Here is a 20,860-nt window from a genome sequence, read left to right as displayed (position 1 = left end):
TATAGGATACAGCGCCACATATCACCTATGGGATACAGCGTCACATATCACCTATGGGATACAGCGCCACATGTCACCTATGGGATACAACAGCATATATCACCTGTAGGATACAGCACCACATATCACCTATAGGATACCACACCATATATCACCTGTAAGATACAGCACCACATATCACCTATAGCAGGGTTCCCCAACTCCAGTCCTCAAGGCCCACCAACAGGTCATGTTTTCAGGATTTCCTTAGTATTACACAGGTGATAATTGCATCACCTGCACAGGCAATAATTCCATCACCTGTGCAATACTAAGGAAATCCAGAAAACATGACCTGTTGGTGGGCCTTGAGGACTGGAGTTGGGGAACCCTGCTATAGGTGATATGTGGTGATGTATCCTATAGGTGATATATGGTGTTGTATCCCATAGGTGATATATGGCGCTGAATCCTATAGGTTATATATGGTGCTGTATCATATAGGTGATATGTGGCGCTGTATCCTATAGGTGACATTTGGTGCTGTATCCTATAGGTGATATTTGGCGCTGTACCCTATAGGTGATATGTGGCGCTGTATCCCATAGGTGATATGTGGTGCTGTATCCTATAGGTGATATGTGGTGCTGTATCCCATAGGTGATATGTGGTGCTGTATCCTATAGGTGATATGTGGTGCTGTATCCTACAGGTGATATATGGTGTTGTATCCCATAGGTGATATGTGGCGCTGTATCCTTTTGGTGATATATGCCGCTGTATCCTATAGGTGATATATGGCGCTGTATCCTATAGGTGATATACGGCACTGTATCCTATAGGTGATATATGGCTCTGTATCCTGTAGGTGATATGTGGCAATGTATCCTATAGGTGATATGTGGCGCTGTATCCCATAGGTGATATGTGGTGCTGTATCCCATAGGTGATATATGGCGCTGTATCCTATAGGTGATATATGGCGCTGTATCCCATAGGTGATATTTGGCGCTGTATCCTATAGGTGATATTTGGCACTGTATCTCATAGGTGATATATGGCGCTGCATCCTTTTGGTGATATATGGTTCTGTATCCTATAAGTGATATACGGCACTGTATCCCATAGGTGATATTTGGCGCTGTATCCTATAGGTGATATTTGGTGCTGTATTCTATAGGTGATATTTGTCGCTGTATCCTATAGGTGATATATGGCGCTGTATCCTATAGGTGATATGCATCGGTGTATCCTATAGGTGATATATGGCGCTGTATCCTATAGGTGATATGCGTCGCTGTATCCTATAGGTGATATATGGTGCTGCATCCTTTTGGTGATATATGGTGCTGCATCTTATAGGTGATACATGGCTCTGTATCCCATAGGTGATATGTGGTGCTGTATCCTATAGGTGATATTTGGCACTGCATTCTATAGGTGATATGTGTCACTGTATCCTATAGGTGATATATGGTGCTGCATCCTATAGGCGATATGTGATGCTGTATTCTATAGGTGATATATGGTGCTGCTGATATTTGGCGCTGTATCCTATAGGTGATATTTGGTGCTGTATCCTATAGGTGATATATGCTGTTGTATCCCATAGGTGATATATGGCGCTGCATCCTTTTGGTGATATATGGTTCTGTATCCTATAGGTGATATACGGCACTGTATCCCATAGGTGATATTTGGCGCTGTATCCTATAGGTGATATTTGGCGCTGTATTCTATAGGTGATATGTGTCGCTGTACCCTATAGGTGATATATGGCGTTGTATCCCATAGGTGATATATGGCGCTGTATCCTATAGGTGATATGCGTCGCTGTATCCTATAGGTGATATATGGTGCTGCATCCTTTTGGTGATATATGGTGCTGCATCTTATAGGTGATACATGGCTCTGTATCCCATAGGTGATATTTGGTGCTGTATCCTATAGGTGATATTTGGTGCTGCATTCTATAGGTGATATGTGTCACTGCATCCTATAGGTGATGCATGGTGCTGCATCCTATAGGTGATATGTGTCGCTGTATCCTATAGGTGATATATGGTGCTGCTGATATTTGGCGCTGTATCCTATAGGTGATATTTGGCGCTGTATCCTATAGGTGATATATGCTGTTGTATCCCATAGGTGATATATGGCGCTGCATCCTTTTGGTGATATATGGTTCTGTATCCTATAGGTGATATACGGCACTGTATCCCATAGGTGATATTTGGCGCTGTATTCTATAGGTGATATGTGGTGCTGTATCCTATAGGTGATATATGGCATTGTATCCCATAGGTGATATGCGGTGCTGTATCCTATAGGTGATATTTGGCGCTGTATCCTATAGGTGATATATGGCGCTGTATCCTACAGGTGATATGTGTCGCTGTATCCTACAGGTGATATGTGTCGCTGTATCCTATAGGTGATATATGGCTCTGTATCCTATAGGTGGATGATTGCAGTATATATAGCCGCACATGTTATCATCGCTCGCTCGCTGTGAGGGGAGCAGATCTATTTTCCTCCCTGGAGACAGGGACACCAGCTCGGACCTCCAGGATTTTCCGCTCCGCACAGTGTGAATTATCTGGCGGTCCCCGTCCATATGCTGCGCCTGTTCCCCCTCACTGCCGAGTCACGGAGCCTCTAGAACATCTCATGCTGTTTTCTATGGGCGCAGACAAGTAACAAGAAGGGCTTAACCTCTACACCGCCAGGCTGTGACCATAGTAGAATAGACAGAGCGGTGACATTATCCCGGCTCCTCCATTCTGTGGGGCTCCCGGGTGCTGCAGGCCCCCTCCCCCCCGGCCCCGCATTAACCCTTAGCTAATAGCAATCTGTACAGTAACTTTCCACCCCAGTGGATCTTGGATTGGAATCCAGCGTTAATTGAGCGAGTACAACAATCCGCTGAAGCCAGAAGAAGTAATTAAGAGGGATCCAGAATGGAGGTTTTTTCCTAATATCTGCTGTGATTAGAGATCAGCGAGCCGGTCCTACCCCATACCATCCTACAATGAGGCGCATAGGACGCCCCGGATTACTGGAGGAAACCCACAGCGATATACATTACTAATCCTGCACACGCCCCCGTAATGAACTTAAAAGGCACCAACATGTGCGGTGGAGTAGTATGTTACAGATGTAGCAGAGCTGGATTTGTCGTTGAACTGTCCTTTTGTGTATTCTGTGACGGGTTGTATTCAGACCTGTGGTTGATAAAAACACCTCTAAAAATACCGCACACAGTTTTGCTGCGGTTTCCAACGCGCTTACGGTTTCACAGATGCAAATTTTAATGCCTCAACCCATAATTCACTTGTTTAACGCACATCCTTACTTACGAACAAGCTCAGCTCTGCTTTCCTGACTCACAGCAAAATCAGCTCTGCTATATCTAATACACCCTGTTCTACGACATATGGAAAACTCAGCTCCTTGTCTCACAAACCGTCTCACAACATATCACAAGCTCAGCTCTGCTACATCTCACACACCCCGAGCTACTTCAGTATTACACACTGCCGCGATCTCAGAAACATCACATCCTACGACACACGACAAACTCAGCTCTGCTATTTTTAATAAATTCACTCTTGCTACACTTGGGAAAAAAAAACCAAGATGCCGAGCCTTGTTACATATAGCAAACTCAGCTCTGCTTTTTTTTTAATAAACCCAGTCCTTCTAAATGTGACAAATTCACCTCGACACTCAGCCCTCCTACAGATAACAAACTCATCCCTGCTATGTCTAACGAACCCAGTCCTTCTAAATCTTGCACATTCAGCTCCTCTAGCTCTGATATGCCTCATGTCGTAACGTCTGGCAAACCCATTACTGCTACATTTGACAAACTCAACTCTGCAATGTCCAAAACACCTTATCCTGCTACATATCACAGACTCAACTCTGCTACGTTTAACAGACCCCGTCTTTCTAAATCTTGCAAATTCAGCTCTGCTATGTCCGATATGTTTCCATCTGCTACATCTGACAAACTCATCTTTACTATATATGAACAAGCCTTTGCATTACATGTGGGGGGATTGTCTTGCTCTTGGCTAATCATAAAGTGTAACTCTAACCACAATGCATAATGCCTCTTTTTACGGTCCCCATATTCGGGGGTTAGGAATTAGGGAACTATAACTTCCAGCATGTTTTTACAGTCAACTGTTCTGGTATGCTGGGAGTTGTAGTTCCCCACCAGCTTGGGAGTCTCAAGTTGCAGACCACTGCCTTATGAAGTAGGTTCCATTAGAGGTTCTTAGATTGTCGTGTTGGATTTTTGGTAGCAGAAATCTCCGAGGAAGGTGGAAGGGCTCAGGTATATCATTGGGGTATTCAGCCAGGTCACAACTATGGGGGCGCACTGCAGTGGATCTTGTGACATAAGGGGGGGGCACATATATTCCGCATGAATCATATACTGGTTCTTGGCTTTAATCCCTTACCCAGAACCTTTCAGCTCCACATTCTGGACCCTGGCTCCATGCACAATACCCCGGATACTGGAGATGATTCACCATTGCCTCCATCACTAGAACGTGAAATGACTCCTCCAACACTACATCTAGATACAATGCCCCGCACATTGGACCTGACATCGAGCCATGGTAGAACTGGACCCATGCCCTCAAAGAGAACCTGCATATTAGATGCTGGGTGTGGGAGGATGTAATGCCCAAGACACTGGACCTGATGAACCACAAGATGGACTTTGATCCAAGCCCCTGAATACGGAGCCATGCAACAGATCATGATTCAACTGGACCCATGACCCCAAAAATCCCTTACCGTAGATATTGATGAGCGTCCAACATGATGAACCATGATACAATACCCAAAGCTCCAGACATGATTGCCCCCTGGATGGACCTGAATAAATCAATGGTACAACTGGACTGATGCCCACAAAGAGCACCCCATACATTAGTTATTGATGAGTGCCACAAGGAACTATGGCCAAGAAACTGATTGACCTCAGGATGGACCTTGATCTGATGACCTAAATACACAGCTGTACAATAGACCATGCAAAAACTGTACTGAAGCCTAAAAACCCCATATGTAAAAATTGAGGGCCGCAATGACCCTTCATACCATGCCCTGATTGACCACATGATATGCTGCCTGATAAACTGCACTGATGCCCTACACAAAAGACCCCCTGTGAATATAGCCCCCCGTGCACCCAACACATTGGACCTTGATCTAATTCCAAACACAATCTTTTATTGCTCCCCACCCTGCGGCCCCACACAGTGATACCAAGCCACAAACATTGGACCTTGGTGCTATGCCCAAGAAAATGGATAGACACTAAATTTTCCAACCTGAGGAGCACAACTGGTGGGGGGGCAACCTGTCTTCCAACATATCATTCTGTCTTGGCTAATACAGGGCTGGGACAGCAAAATGGACCCTTACCCAGGAAAAAGGACATTCTTGTTGCATAGTCACCAGATCTGGACCCCAAACCCTAGATGCCTTGCATGCAACGTAACCCTTTCCTGAACACTTTTCAGATATCTTCACCCCTGGAGCCATCCTTACCTGCATGATACAGTGATCTCGATCTTTGTGGCTGGCACGCTGCTATGAACAGGGTCAAAGTCTCCAATAGATGCCATTCTTCTGGAGTCTGCAGGTCCACCTGCTGCTAGAGATGGTCTATGTCCTGGGGTGATCTTCAGCTCTGGTAAGTCAAGGCTGCAGGGCTATCATCAAGAGCTTAAGAAGAGGTCCAAGATGCCAGTCCATGAAAACTAGAACAGAAGAAGACACAACATGTAGAAAACTCCTGGTGGCTTTCTGGGTGGAAGGAGTCTGAGATGTTTTCTGAGACACTCGGTGGGACTTGCCATCCTTTCTAATCCCCAGGTGGCAGGATTTCTAGAGTAACATCCCTGCTTTATCAAAGTCACTCCATATCTGTGTCACTATTAACCCTATCAGAGAAGTAGGACGCCCTGAATATTCTGGATTCATTCGGGGTCTACACCCCCTACACCGTCCGCTTTTGGGCGCAGTCCAGTGGTGCCCACTCACTTACACAGCGGCATTTTCTATGTGCAGTTTGGAAGCTCTGCTGGTGTAATACCAGTGCCATACTGGGATTAACCCACCACAGATGTATCAGGGAATTAAATCCTAGCTGAGCTTTTGCCTTTGCTACATCTGTTGCATTTTCCTCCAAATTCTCAATCACAGACCCAGATATTGCAGAATATTCAAGATCTACTCAATGAGGAGGCAACAAAGTTTCTTAAGCTGCAGCAAAGGAAAGATAGGAAGAAGCTGAAAGTCCCCATAATAACAACCCAGGAGGGGCAGAAGAAGACAGCAAATGTATTAAAGTTGTCTTTACCTGTGAAGTTGCAGGGGGAGGCAGTGTTGGCTGGATCCCTGCTGAAGACCCCCCAATGCCTTTGGTCCTCACTCAGCTCTCTCATATATATGCCATTATCCCAGGCTTGTGCAAAAAACCTAGAGGATGCGAGAAACCAACCTGTATCTATGAATATTGTGCACAGAATCCCTCAATGGATGAGAGTAGTGGCTGCCTGTGATGTCAATGGGCCACCTAGTGGTGACGTGCGGAACCGCAGCCATTATCCTGCGGTCATGCTTGCTTCACAGATTTTAGGCTTTGAATAGAGCATTTGGCTGAGATTCTAGATGTCTGATGTTTTACTGTTTTCTAGAAATATGATTGCATTGTGATTTACTTAACTGATAGATTCACTTTAAATCACACTTCTGCATGTAAAGCGATTGCAATAATAACATATTAAGGGATTTATGCAGCTAAAATTAATTAACACAGTCAGTGGTGGACACAGAAAGAAGAGGGCACCTGTGCAAGAACAGTATATGAGCCATTTGCAGTCTAATGTGTCTCTAACAGAAGCAGCTTGCTGCTTTGGAGGTGGTAGTGGCCCCCTTTCCTCTTGGGCCCCTGGTTGCACCAATGGTATATCGTCCCCTGATTTCAGCAACTGATGTGATTAGCCATGATGCTTTGCACAAATGAATGAATGCAAACTTATTATGTGTGTCCTATGGGCCTCTGACTACAGACTGCTATGCAACTGGCATTTTGTAGTCAGAGGAGGATGGGCACTTGTCATAATTTGGCCAGCTTGGCATAGACATAACTTAAAGCTTACGGACCTCAATGCAAATACTAAAACAGTACAGTGAGGACACAATCCAAATACTATACCAGTGCCCTTCCCTACCTTGGTGTCATTTTGTGACGGAGTGGCCCCTGTAGGAACCCTGACCTCTGCATCCCCTATAGCTACATCCTTGCAACAAAGCTTAATTACAGAAGTGGAGAATATCTAATAATAAAAGTAGCTTGGTATATAAAGTATTTTACAAAATATTTAGTAAAATAATAATAATATTGATAATAAATAATAGTAACTAATAATAGATAATAATACGTAATAATAAACAACAATAATAAATAATAGTAAATATTCAGTAATATTAAATAATAAATCAGTAATAATAAATAATAAGTAACAATAAATAAATATTAGTAAATAATAAGTAATAATAAATAAAAATAAATAATAGTAAATAATAAGTAATACATAATGCGTAATATTAAATAAAAATAAATAATAAGTTATATAAATAATAGTGCATATTAATACGTAATAATAAAGTAAATGATAAATATTAATAAATAACTTATTTGTTCATTCTTAATATTTAGTATAAGTCGAAGATAGATTTACATGTATATTTACAATTCTCAACCTTGTTCTGTAAGCTTTTCTCTGTGACTTGACTTAAAAGAGAGGGCTCTTCCATTCAGGATTCTCATCTATCTGCCAAAAATAGAGAGTGGCTCCAAATATAATTTCTTGCTCTATAGCCACAACCCAGCATTGCACAGACAGATCATTGATTGCAACTTGTAATACTTCATTTCTCCTGCGGGGGCACTGTAGTTAAATTAAATACTTACTGCCAGGTTACCACATCATTTATAACTGATTTCTGGGGGAAGGGGTGGGGTGTTTCAGAAGCAGGACACCCCGAGATTCGTTTATTTTACGGGGGCTGTAATAATAATAAAAAAAATCCCGTTAACCTTCAAAAAGAAAAATCCTAACTATCGAGCTTCATTCACAAGAATAGATTGAGTTCCTCCCTTGAACGGTCGGTGATCGCCCTTTAGATTAATTACGTTCACCTCTTTCTATATTGGGTGGCAGTTTGGTGGCATTTGAGAGTTTCTAAACTTACATCTTGCCTTAAAAGAATGTAATCCAGATCCCAGCATGGGGCGACAAGCAATTACCAGGATCCAGGAGGGGGTTCGAGTGACGCCCGGATACGGTGCCAAAAATAAAAGAGTACATGGAACTGTATTTTTTTTTTTTTTTTTATCTGACAATCAAAAATAGAAAATTTTCTGTAAAATGACAGATTGTGACATTTTGCCTAAACTGGTATTTTACATATTGGGGGAAAGTGACAACATTGGTCCCTCTATGCTGATGCATGGAGGGGGTCAGTGCAGGGGTGTGAAGTCATAAAATCTTTATAGTGGGTCCAATTCACGAATTTCAGGTAGATCAAGTTCATACACTGAGGGAAGAGGAAATTTTCTTTCTCCTTTTAGTATTCCAGTAAGTAAAGGGTTAAGAAGGCAATTTAATTTGGATTTTACCCTGTTCCATGTAGATCTGCAGGGAATTTTCCAGAAGAGTCATTTTATTTTAACTCCCTCGCTGCCAGACTGATATGTGTTAAAATGATAAAAAATTACTTTTTTTTGCTCTGATTGGAATAAGGGGGCAGCGAACCCTCCCAGGCAACCCCCAATTGTATTAATTGACCTCGGCTTGTGGTGGAACACATTGCAGAGTCATTCAGGAAATATTTACACATGTTGAGACACATTAGAACAAATGATCGCTGGTTCTTACCTCTCGTCGCTGTCCTGCGTGATCCACTAATTAAGAAGTGACAGAATTGGGGCACCTGAACTCTGCGGGGAGGTTCTGATGAGACAGATTTCAGCAAGAGGAATTTTCAGACTGTGCCTGTAAGTGGGGCAACGCAACTGCTCCGGTTTTTGCAGAATTCGAGATGTATACGATCAGTACAATTCCGGTCAATAATTACTTATATACAGATGAATTAGTCATGAACTTTCTCTTTTTAACACGTTATTCTGCACACACAACCTGTAGGCAAGTATAGACTAACCACCTTCATCCCCCACAACATGAAAAGACTGCTCTCTGTGCACATACCAGTCTAAAATGGTCAGGAACTGCCTCAAGCTCTGCAACTTGCCATCCACCAGTGGTTCCTCTTCATTAACATTCTGCCAGCACTGTAGGAGCTATAATTCTCTTCCACTTCTTTCCCAGCATGTATTGTTTTTGCTATTATCAAATTACTTTCGTGTTCTGAACTAAAAGCCCAACCTCTTTGTTATGCCTCTACAAAGTTTGACAGACAGGAGAGCAGGAGAAGAGAGACAAAGGCCCGTCCTCACTTCCCATAAAGAGACAAAGACCCGCCCTCACTTCCTGTTAAGAGACAAAGACCTGCCATCACTTCCCGTAAAGAGACAAAGACCCGCCCTCACTTCCCGTAAAGAGACAAAGACCCGCCCTCACTTCCCGTAAAGAGACAAAGACCCGCCCTCACTTCCCGTAAAGAGACAAAGACCCACCCTCACTTCCTGTAAAGAGACAAAGGCCCGCCCTCACTTCCCATAAAGAGACAAAGACCCGCCCTCACTTCCCGTAAAGAGACAAAGACCCGCCCTCACTTCCCATTAAGAGACAAAGGCCCGCCCTCACTTCTCGTAAAGAGACAAAGACTCACCCTCATTTCCCAAAAAGCGTCAAAGACCCGTCCTCATTTCCCGTAAAGAGACAAAGACCCGCCCTAATTTCCTGTAAAGAGGCAAAGACCCGCCCTCACTTCCCGTAAAGAGACAAATGTGGCGCCCCTGAGGGTTCGGTCGCCACAGAGGTATTGCATCTCACCCAGAGGTGTGGTATCTCGCTCTCAGGTAAGGAAGGAGTATGGCTCAGGACCCTAACACTACATCCACTACACCACATTTCCGGGGGACAGGGTGAGATTGCTCCTACGGGAGAGCACAACTGTCCCTGATCCCTGGCTGGAGTGGGGGGAACCACCTAGAGAGGGGGAACTAGGTAGTGGATGGGTGGAGGACGTAGATCCTGGGAGCACTGGAGTAGAAGTATAAGTATGGGAACCATCTTAGTTTAGTGTGGTCAGTCAGAGGAGTCAGTGTCAGGAGCAGGGGCTCTGTAGGAGCTCTGCTCCACAGCAGGCCTAGTCAAGAGGCTTGAGCCTGAAGGAGAGGCAAAGGGAGCAGGAAGGCTCCAAGACAGGAACCGAAGGGACCCCAGGGGTACGGGCCGTGCAACCGCCACCCGTACGCCCGCCTCTGCCAGGAGGTAGGGGGGTCAGGCCAGAAGAAGGGAACCGGATCCCTCAACCAGCAGAGACTACAGGGCTCAACTGGGAACCGGAGGCTGCATCATCTGGACTCTGTGATCATTCTTGCACCGCGACACATTGCACCATCACCACCATCATCCATCCATGCTGCCCTGAAGCTACACTCTACCTGTGGGGAGTCACATCACCTTGCTGCATATACCACCAGCTTCAGTGGACTGCTCCGCAGCGGCGGTTCCCAATAAAGAGACAAAGACCCGCCCTCACTTTCAATAAAGCAACAAATACCCACCCTCACTTTCCATAAAGAGAATAAGACCCACCCTCACTTCCCGTAAAGAGACAAAGACCTGCCCCCACTTCCGATAACGAGACAAAGATCCGCCCCCACTTCCAATAAAGAGACAAAGACCCGCCCCCACTTCAGATAACGAGACAAAGACCCGCCCCCACTTCCCATAAAGATATAAAGCCCCGCACACTTTCCATAAAGAGAAAAAGCCCCGCCCACTTTCCATAAATAGATAAAGCCCCGCCCCCACATTCCATAAAGAGATAAAGTCCCGCCCCCACTTCCTGACACTTGACGATGTCTTTGCTGTTAGTGGATTACATTTGATAGACGTGAACAGCAAGTTAGACAGAAGGGAGATGTCTATTTCTGGCACTTTGGAGAGAATTTTCAGAAGGAGGACAACATCATTTTGAAATAAAGTGACTTGCAGGGACCATTTATGCTTTACTTTATACACAGATTTCAGGCGCCAACATGGTGGTTTCATGACAACATATCTACAGGGTAAAGAAGCAAATGATTGCAGTAACTCAATATTAGGGAACATTATATGAGGAAATTGCATATGGCCTATAGAGCACATGGGCTCAGAAAAAGTATATTTATGGTCCAACATCACCTTCATTCACAGGTGCAGCACATCACACGTGTCAGTTATTTCTCCTTTAAGACACACACATAGACACATACACACACAGACAGACACAGACAGACAGACAGACATACAGATAGACAGACAGCAGACAGACACACCCATATACACGCACAGACAGACAGATACACACAGACACACCAACAGACACCCACAGACAGACATCCACACCCATATACACATACACGCACAGACACACAGAGACAGACACAGATATACACACACAGACATACATGCCCAGACATACACACACGCACAGACACAGACAGACACAGACATACACACACAGACATACACATGCACAGACGCATGTGACGCGCCCCCTGGGCCATATTCTTTAGGGGGAATATCCGGAGCCGGATCAGATGGGAGTTGTAGTCTTCCGAGTGGCTGTGACCCGGTCCGTGCCCAGGGTGTCAAACTCAGTTGTATGTGGCAGTCCTACAGATGTTATAAAGTTCTTTATTGTCGACTACGCCACCTGTTGTATTGCGGTCACTATGGCCGCCGCTGCAGCAGGGTCCGCTGAGGCTGATGGTGTAGGTGCAGCTTTTGGTGGTATAACCCCCAACGGGTGGGGTATAGCCTCAGGGGGATCAGGTGCAGAGGATGGGGGTTGTGGTGATGCAGTGTAGACGGCAATCAGAGACAGAGTCGGGTTATGCAGTTTAGGATGTTTACTCACTGCTGATGTTCCGGTCACTCCAGCTTCGAGTGACCTCCCGAGCCGTGCTGCGTCCACCAGGTTCTGGATCCAGCCAACCCCCAAATAAGTCCGGAGCGTGACCCTGAGCTCTCCTTCTGTCCTTTCCTCTGGCCGTCCCCACCAGAGATCCACCCAGGTCCAGCTCCCTCGGGCCTTCTGTTGGGAGACCCTTGGCCTTGGGTTCCCTGACCCTCCACGTGGTGTGCCTTCGTGGTGGATGTGGTGGGTGGCCGTGGCAAACGCTGCCCACGGCCTCCGGTCTCTGGCTGGGGTGTGTTTTTGCCCCCACCAGCTTGGGTTCCGGTACCCTGCGCCGACTCTTCACCCGGGGATTTAATTTGGGGTCTTAGAGTCCTTTCTTCTGTTTCCCCCTCTGGGTCTCTCTCTCTCCTCTCTCACTCTGGGTCTCTCTTCTCCTCCGCTCGCTGACTTTCTCTCTGCAACTGACCCTGTTCTTAGTTGGTGCCCACCTTATATACACCCTCTATGTGTGAGCTCAGGTGACCAGCACCCAATGAGCTCCTATCTTTACCCAGGCTGCTCCCCCTATCTGCCCCTACACTACTGGGATGTACCACCCCCCTCCCACTCCAGCCAGGAACAGACTCGGTCGCACCTGCACATTTCTAAGTGGGAGTACCGTCGGTCTGCTCCTCGGAAATGGGATGTATGTAGTGCATGCAGCCTACCGAGCTCAGATCCACACTCCATCCTTACCCGGGAGTGGAATATCACACCTCTGGTTGAGGTGCAATACCCCTGTAGCAGCCGAATCCTCAGGGTGCTACACATGTGTCACGCAAGGTATATACTTTGATATACAGTAAGGTTTTTAATATAGGCAGTATAGGTACCGTCCCAATTTAGGGTCACCTTGCCGCTGGTGGGACGGCTTGTATACTTTTTTTGATCAAAAATAGTTCACTAAGTACCCTATATTTATTATGCAACTTTACTTTACATTTATATATAATGATGGTAGGGTATGAGATATATTTTTGTCTTTTGTCTTTTGCAGGTTTTGCTTCTTTTTGCTAGTGTGAACATGCTCCTATTTCTTGCATGTCTACCATCTTAGACCTCAGTTCACATTGCTTGGTTTTTTATCTTGTTTGCATTCTGTGCAATTTAAGGGTGTGGCATTCCCTTTTGTTGAGCTGACTGGTATATATGTAGCTTACCACGGGCCTGGGTGGTCTGGAGTTGGGACCCGGTCCTATTTGTCTACCCTTTTATATGCATTGCTTCAACTTTGATATACAGTAAGGTTTTTAATATAGGCAGTATAGGTACCGTCCCAATTTAGGGTCACCTTGCCGCTGGTGGGACGGCTTGTATACTTTTTTTGATCAAAAATAGTTCACTAAGTACCCTATATTTATTATGCAACTTTGCTTTACATTTATATATAATGATGGTAGGGTATGAGATATATTTTTGTCTTTTGTCTTTTGCAGGTTTTGCTTCTTTTTGCTAGTGTGAACATGCTCCTATTTCTTGCATGTCTACCATCTTAGACCTCAGTTCACATTGCTTGGTTTTTTATCTTGTTTGCATTCTGTGCAATTTAAGGGTGTGGCATTCCCTTTTGTTGAGCTGACTGGTATATATGTAGCTTACCACGGGCCTGGGTGGTCTGGAGTTGGGACCCGGTCCTATTTGTCTACCCTTTTATATGCATTGCTTCAACTTTGATATACAGTAAGGTTTTTAATATAGGCAGTATAGGTACCGTCCCAATTTAGGGTCACCTTGCCGCTGGTGGGACGGCTTGTATACTTTTTTTGATCAAAAATAGTTCGCTAAGTACCCTATATTTATTATGCAACTTTGCTTTACATTTATATATAATGATGGTAGGGTATGAGATATATTTTTGTCTTTTGTCTTTTGCAGGTTTTGCTTCTTTTTGCTAGTGTGAACATGCTCCTATTTCTTGCATGTCTACCATCTTAGACCTCAGTTCACATTGCTTGGTTTTTTATCTTGTTTGCATTCTGTGCAATTTAAGGGTGTGGCATTCCCTTTTGTTGAGCTGACTGGTATATATGTAGCTTACCACGGGCCTGGGTGGTCTGGAGTTGGGACCCGGTCCTATTTGTCTACCCTTTTATATGCATTGCTTCAACTTTGATATACAGTAAGGTTTTTAATATAGGCAGTATAGGTACCGTCCCAATTTAGGGTCACCTTGCCGCTGGTGGGACGGCTTGTATACTTTTTTTGATCAAAAATAGTTCACTAAGTACCCTATATTTATTATGCAACTTTGCTTTACATTTATATATAATGATGGTAGGGTATGAGATATATTTTTGTCTTTTGTCTTTTGCAGGTTTTGCTTCTTTTTGCTAGTGTGAACATGCTCCTATTTCTTGCATGTCTACCATCTTAGACCTCAGTTCACATTGCTTGGTTTTTTATCTTGTTTGCATTCTGTGCAATTTAAGGGTGTGGCATTCCCTTTTGTTGAGCTGACTGGTATATATGTAGCTTACCACGGGCCTGGGTGGTCTGGAGTTGGGACCCGGTCCTATTTGTCTACCCTTTTATATGCATTGCTTCAACTTTGATATACAGTAAGGTTTTTAATATAGGCAGTATAGGTACCGTCCCAATTTAGGGTCACCTTGCCGCTGGTGGGACGGCTTGTATACTTTTTTTGATCAAAAATAGTTCACTAAGTACCCTATATTTATTATGCAACTTTGCTTTACATTTATATATAATGATGGTAGGGTATGAGATATATTTTTGTCTTTTGTCTTTTGTCTTTTGCAGGTTTTGCTTCTTTTTGCTAGTGTGAACATGCTCCTATTTCTTGCATGTCTACCATCTTAGACCTCAGTTCACATTGCTTGGTTTTTTATCTTGTTTGCATTCTGTGCAATTTAAGGGTGTGGCATTCCCTTTTGTTGAGCTGACTGGTATATATGTAGCTTACCACGGGCCTGGGTGGTCTGGAGTTGGGACCCGGTCCTATTTGTCTACCCTTTTATATGCATTGCTTCAACTTTGATATACAGTAAGGTTTTTAATATAGGCAGTATAGGTACCGTCCCAATTTAGGGTCACCTTGCCGCTGGTGGGACGGCTTGTATACTTTTTTTGATCAAAAATAGTTCACTAAGTACCCTATATTTATTATGCAACTTTGCTTTACATTTATATATAATGATGGTAGGGTATGAGATATATTTTTGTCTTTTGTCTTTTGTCTTTTGCAGGTTTTGCTTCTTTTTGCTAGTGTGAACATGCTCCTATTTCTTGCATGTCTACCATCTTAGACCTCAGTTCACATTGCTTGGTAAGGTATAGGAAAGACTAAGTGCAACATGAAGGGAAGGGGGAAAAGGGGGCCCAGACTCTAAGGAAAGGGAGTAGCGGAGACCTCCTAGGCTGACCTTATATCACCCTGTCTCCCCTAACGTCCCTATATTGGTTCCGCACCAATCGTCACACAGGAACCTTGGCCTGTCTTTCCCTGGCATTTGGCCCTGGCTAGGGAAGGGAGGGGATGAGCGCTAGTCGATCCCCACTGACAACTAAAGACAACAAGGGAAGACAAACAAGGAAAGATAGCTTAGCTTTAGTTGACTTCAGAGAGATGAACACACGTCCTCTTAGCTCCAGAGAGGAAGAAGTACTGCTCTTGCTCAAGCCTTCACATGGGGTCATGTGAATATCGCCAACACCACCCTCTAGCAAACATCAGGTATTTATACACCCAGGCCAGGGTGTTAATTAGCAAGAGGAAGGTAGCTGCTGGGTTCTAGAGAGACAGCTTCTAGGAAGGTGTCTGCAATGCTAAACGAAGAAATCTCCTGCAACCAACTGCAGGGCGGCTGTCTGTCACTTCTGACACACCCGTGATACATAGACACAGACTGACACACACACATACATACAGCCACACACACAGACAGACACAGACATACACACGACAGACACACACACACAAACACCCACAGACAGATACACACACACATAGACAGACAGACACAGACATACACACGCGCAGACATACACACACAGACAGACATACACAGACATACACACATGCACAGACATACACACATGCACAGACATACACACACGCACAGACAGACACACACGCACAGACAGTTCCTGATCAGTTTAAAGATGATAATTATCATTAACAATTTGAGGCTCAACACCCTCTTCTATATTTGCGGATGGTGGATTTCTTGCCTCCTCAAGATCTGACTTTCCCTTGTGCTCACTATAGTATAGGACCAATTCAGGACCATGGATAGTATTCACTTTAGTATGGGACCTATACAGGGCCAGAGATAGTGCCCAATATAGTATGCGACCAAGTCAGGACCCAGGATAGTGCCCACTATAGTAAGGAACCAACTCAGGACCACAGATAGTGTTCACTATAGTATGGGACCAACTCAGGACCACAGATAGTGCTCACTATAGTATGGGACCAACTCAGGACCATGGATAGTGCCCACTGTAGTATGGGACCAACTCAGGAGAATGGATAGTGCCCTCTATAGTATGGGACCAACTCAGGACCATGGATAGTGTTCATTATAGTATGGGACCCAGTCAGGACCCTGGATAGTGTTCACTATAGTATGGGACCCAGTCAGGACTCGGATAGTGCTCACTATAGTATGGGACCAATTCAGGACCCCGGATAGTGCTCACTATAGTATGGGAGCAAGTCAAGACTTCAGATAGTGCCCACTATAGTATGGGACCAAGTCAGGACCACAGATAGTGCTCACTATAGTATGGAACCAAGTCAGGACCGCAGATAGTGCTCACTATAGTATGGAACCAAGTCAGGCCCCCGGATAGGGCCCACTATAGTATGGGACCAATTCAGGACCATGTACAGTGCTCACTATAGTATGGGACCAAGTCAGGAACCCGGATAGTGCTCAATATAGTATGGGACCAAGTCAGGACCCCGGATAGGGCCCACTATAGTATGGGACCAAGTCAGGACCCCGGATAGTGCTCACTATAGTAAGAAACCAAGTCAGGACCATGGACAGTGCTCACTATAGTATGGGACCAAGTTAGGAACCCGGATAGTGCTCACTATAGTATGAGACCAAGTCAGGACCATGGATAGGGCCCACTATAGTATGGGATCAAGTCAGGAACCCGGATAGAGCTCAATATAGTATGGGACCAAGTCAGGACCCCGAATAGGGCCCACTATAGTATGGGACCAAGTCAGGACCCCGGATAGGGCCCACTATAATATGGGACCAAGTCAGGACCCCGGATAGTGCTCACTATAGTATGGGACCAAGTCAGGACCCCGGATAGGGCCCACTATAGTATGGGACCAAGTCAGGACCCCGGATAGTGCTCACTATAGTAAGAAACCAAGTCAGGACCATGGACAGTGCTCACTATAGTATGGGACCAAGTCAGCACCCCGGATAGGGCCCACTATGGTATGGGACCAAGTCAGGACCCTGGATAGTGCTCACTATAGTATGGGACCAAGTCAGGACCCTGGATAGGGCCCACTATAGTATGGGATCAAGTCAGGACCCCGGATAGTGCTCGCTATAGTATGGGACCAAGTCAGGAACCCGGATAGTGCTCACTATAGTATGGGACAAAGTCAGGACCCCGCATAGTGTTCATTATAGTATGGGACCATTTAAGGGCCCCTGATAGTGCTCACTACAATATGGGACCAAGTCAGGACCCCGGATAGTGCCCACTATAGCACAGCACAAATTCAGGACCATGGACAGAGCATAAAATAATCCAGGATGAAAGATGCCATGCACCAGTTTTAATAATATAATAATAGTTTTTATTTTTATAGCGCCAACATATTCCGCAGCACTTTACAAATTTTAGGGGTGACATATACAGACAATACAGAATAAGCATAACTCATATCAAAAGGAGTGAGGGCCCTGCTCGCGAGCTTACAGTCTATGAGGAAATGGGGGAGACACAAAAGGTAAAAAGTACATATATTGTATAATGCAGCCTTGATATACTGAATAGGATAAATAATAATACATGGACTGGTCGCCAGCCAGTATGTGTACAGTCCTGACCGAGGCTATGAAGTATATGGATGGTATGAACCTGAAATTGAAGAAGATTTTAATATGGGGGAAAACTGGGATGGACAGAGTGTGTTTAGGCGATACGCCAGTCTAAAGAAATGTGTTTTTAGGGTTCGCTTGAAACTGTGGGTATTGGGAATTAATTGAACTGTCCTGGGTAGTGCATTCCAAAGAATTGGCGCAGCACGCGAGAAATCTTGGAGACGGGAGTGGGAAGTTCGGATTATGGAGGATTTTAGTTTTAAGTCATTTGCAGAACGGAAGGCACGTGTAGGGTGGTAGACTAAGACAAGAGAGGAGATGTAGGGGGGTACTGAAGCATGGAGCGCTTTGTGAGTAAGCGTGATAAGTTTAAATTGAACTCTATATTGGATGGGTAACCAATGCAATGACTGGCACAGGGAAGAGGCATCGGTGTAGCGGTTGGCGAGGAATATGATCCTGGCTGCTGCGTTAAGGACGGATTGGAGAGGAGAGAGTTTAGTAAGAGGGAGACCGATTAGTAGAGCGTTGCAATAGTCAAGACGAGAATGAATAAGAGCGACAGTAAGAGTTTTTGCCGAGTCAAAGGTGAGAAAAGTCCTGAGTCTTGAGCTGTTTTTGAGGTGTAGATGACATGAACGAGCAAGTGATTTGATGTGAGGAGTGAAGGAAAGATCTGAATCAAAAACAGTTTTAGAGTCATTGTAATTTTAACATAAATCTCACATCCTGTGCTGTGTAATGTCTTAATATCTTCTCAGTTCCGATACAGAGCTCCCAATCCCCTGTGTAGGTGCAGAGTTTAAAGGGATAAGGCGTTAATGCTATTAGCCACCAGATATAGGGTTAATCTGCAGGTAATAGCGTTAAGAAGGTGAGCGTCCGCGGGGCTACAGTGATCGCTGACAGTGCTATGAGCGGCACAGACGGCTGTCAGTCAGTCAGTCAGTGCCAGGGCATGGAGTTGTGTGAACCATCACTGTAGCCTCCTGCACGACTGAAAGTCGGTGGCTCCTGGGAGGAATACAACTCATTATCTCCCAGGTTCCACGCTTTGAGCATGGTGGCCTGGCACCTCCATAACACTATTAACCTGCAGATTAACCCTATATCTGCTGTTTAATATCGTAATTCCACCTGACATAAAATCTGGAAAACTTTATCTACTGCTAGGGGGAGCTCACTGCACGCTGATTCTACATATTTATTGATATCAATGATAAAACAGCTCATCATCTCCCCCTAGTGTTGGATACAGGTGTCATAGAATATATTAAGATCCATAACACATCTTCAAAAAGGGGACATTTGCGCCCCCCCCCACTCCTCTCTCACACAGAATTTCCAGAAGGAAAAAGAGCTGACATTCTAAACCTCTTTTGAAGTAGAATTGCACAATGGACACATGGGAAGTGACAAATCAAATTCATTTTGAAGCCTATACTCCCTGTATACACAGGTAACTGAAAGAGGATGTCTATTGTGAGGAAGACTGAGACTTATATATTGGACAGGAAAGATCTTTTCTGAGGTCCGGAGAACAAAAGGGACATGTGTTTACGCATAGATAGAGAGGTGAAGAGTCTGCTTTATTTCCAGGAAAGACATGAGTTGAAAGTAAGCTTTTGTACCATTCAGGAGCAATGTTACATCTACAATAGACACATGGGCACCGGTGGAAAATTATGAATATTGGGGTTTGTATAGATCCGATATTGACAGGACATATATTTTAAACTTCAGGATTAGTCGGGGAAGAATATGCATATTGTTTCATAACTGTGACACTTGCCTATAAGCCCCAAATCAATAGTGACCAGATAACTGACACCAGCCATGTCATGTTTTCTATCTATGGAAATGTAAAATCCCGATAAAAAATATGGCGTCTATCTTGAACTTCTACAATCGTCAGGAGTGAAGATATTGTTAATGTTGGGAATTTCATAAAATCCTGAAGGGCTGACAACATCCCACAACCCGGCCCACGTGAGGTCATCAAAGGGAGGGGGGGAGTGTGTGGGTGTAACTTAGGTGCTGATAAAAGGTCAAGGCGAATTATGATTTGTTCCTGCAGAGAGATACACATAGGGGTATGCATGATTCCCGTTCACTTGACGTTTCCAATCGAAGTCCTCCCCTTCACTAAGCTGAATCATCTCTGTGATCAGCGCAGTAAGTTTCTTTTTTTAATCTTGTTTTATTTTATGTAATTGTATACACTGTATTGTTTTGTCGCTTTTGTAAAATCTTTTGTATATTTTTTTATAAACACTGCCTATCGTTCTGGATTAAATATAAAATATAATAGTTCTGTTTCTTTTGTTCTGTAAACCACACCCTGAAACCATATGCTATCAGAAATCAGACGTCCAGTCAGCCTGTATAAAAACAACTGGTGGTGGCAGCAAGTAGTCTTGGGTTATCGTGGAGTTAGCAGTGACCGTACCGGTAGTGTATACACATTTTCCATGCTTTGGAATCGGAGGTGTATATACCATATGCTCACTGTTAGTCTCCCAGTAACTGACCTATTAGTAGAAACAGCCAGTGGCCTCCTCCATTAATCGTCGGTCAATCACGTAATTGTCCGGACGATAGGGGGCAGCAGAGAGCTGATCATGACAGAATGATAACAACGGGCTGTGATCTATGACAACAAGTAACCA

General features: G+C 44.5%; 1 protein-coding gene across 3 annotated transcripts in view; it reads right to left on the bottom strand.

Moving 5' to 3' along the window:
* CPNE9 (copine family member 9) overlaps positions 1–6,558 on the bottom strand; it is a 259,965-nt gene extending 253,407 nt beyond the window's left edge. For 2 of the 3 annotated variants that reach the window (XR_012247796.1, XM_073644796.1), the window contains exons 1-2: positions 6,368–6,558; positions 5,554–5,765 (exon numbers count right to left, since the gene is read on the bottom strand). Coding sequence is in view for 2 of the 3 variants with exons in the window: in XM_073644796.1 (XP_073500897.1) it covers positions 5,554–5,630 (77 nt within the window). In the remaining variant the exon portion in view is untranslated. Of the gene's footprint in view, positions 1–5,553; positions 6,112–6,367 lie in introns of those variants that run through there. The other variant, XM_073644797.1, reaches the window with a different exon arrangement.
* Positions 6,559–20,860: the final 14,302 nt, after the last annotated feature.

Source organism: Phyllobates terribilis, unplaced genomic scaffold (assembly GCF_046119375.1).
Source record: "Phyllobates terribilis strain yellow unplaced genomic scaffold, ASM4611937v1 Scaffold_8__6_contigs__length_399053987, whole genome shotgun sequence".
In the NCBI taxonomy this organism is placed as follows: Eukaryota; Metazoa; Chordata; class Amphibia; order Anura; family Dendrobatidae; genus Phyllobates; species Phyllobates terribilis.
The sequence above is the reverse complement of the archived record's forward strand: the minus strand, read 5'-3'. Positions and strand labels throughout refer to the sequence as shown.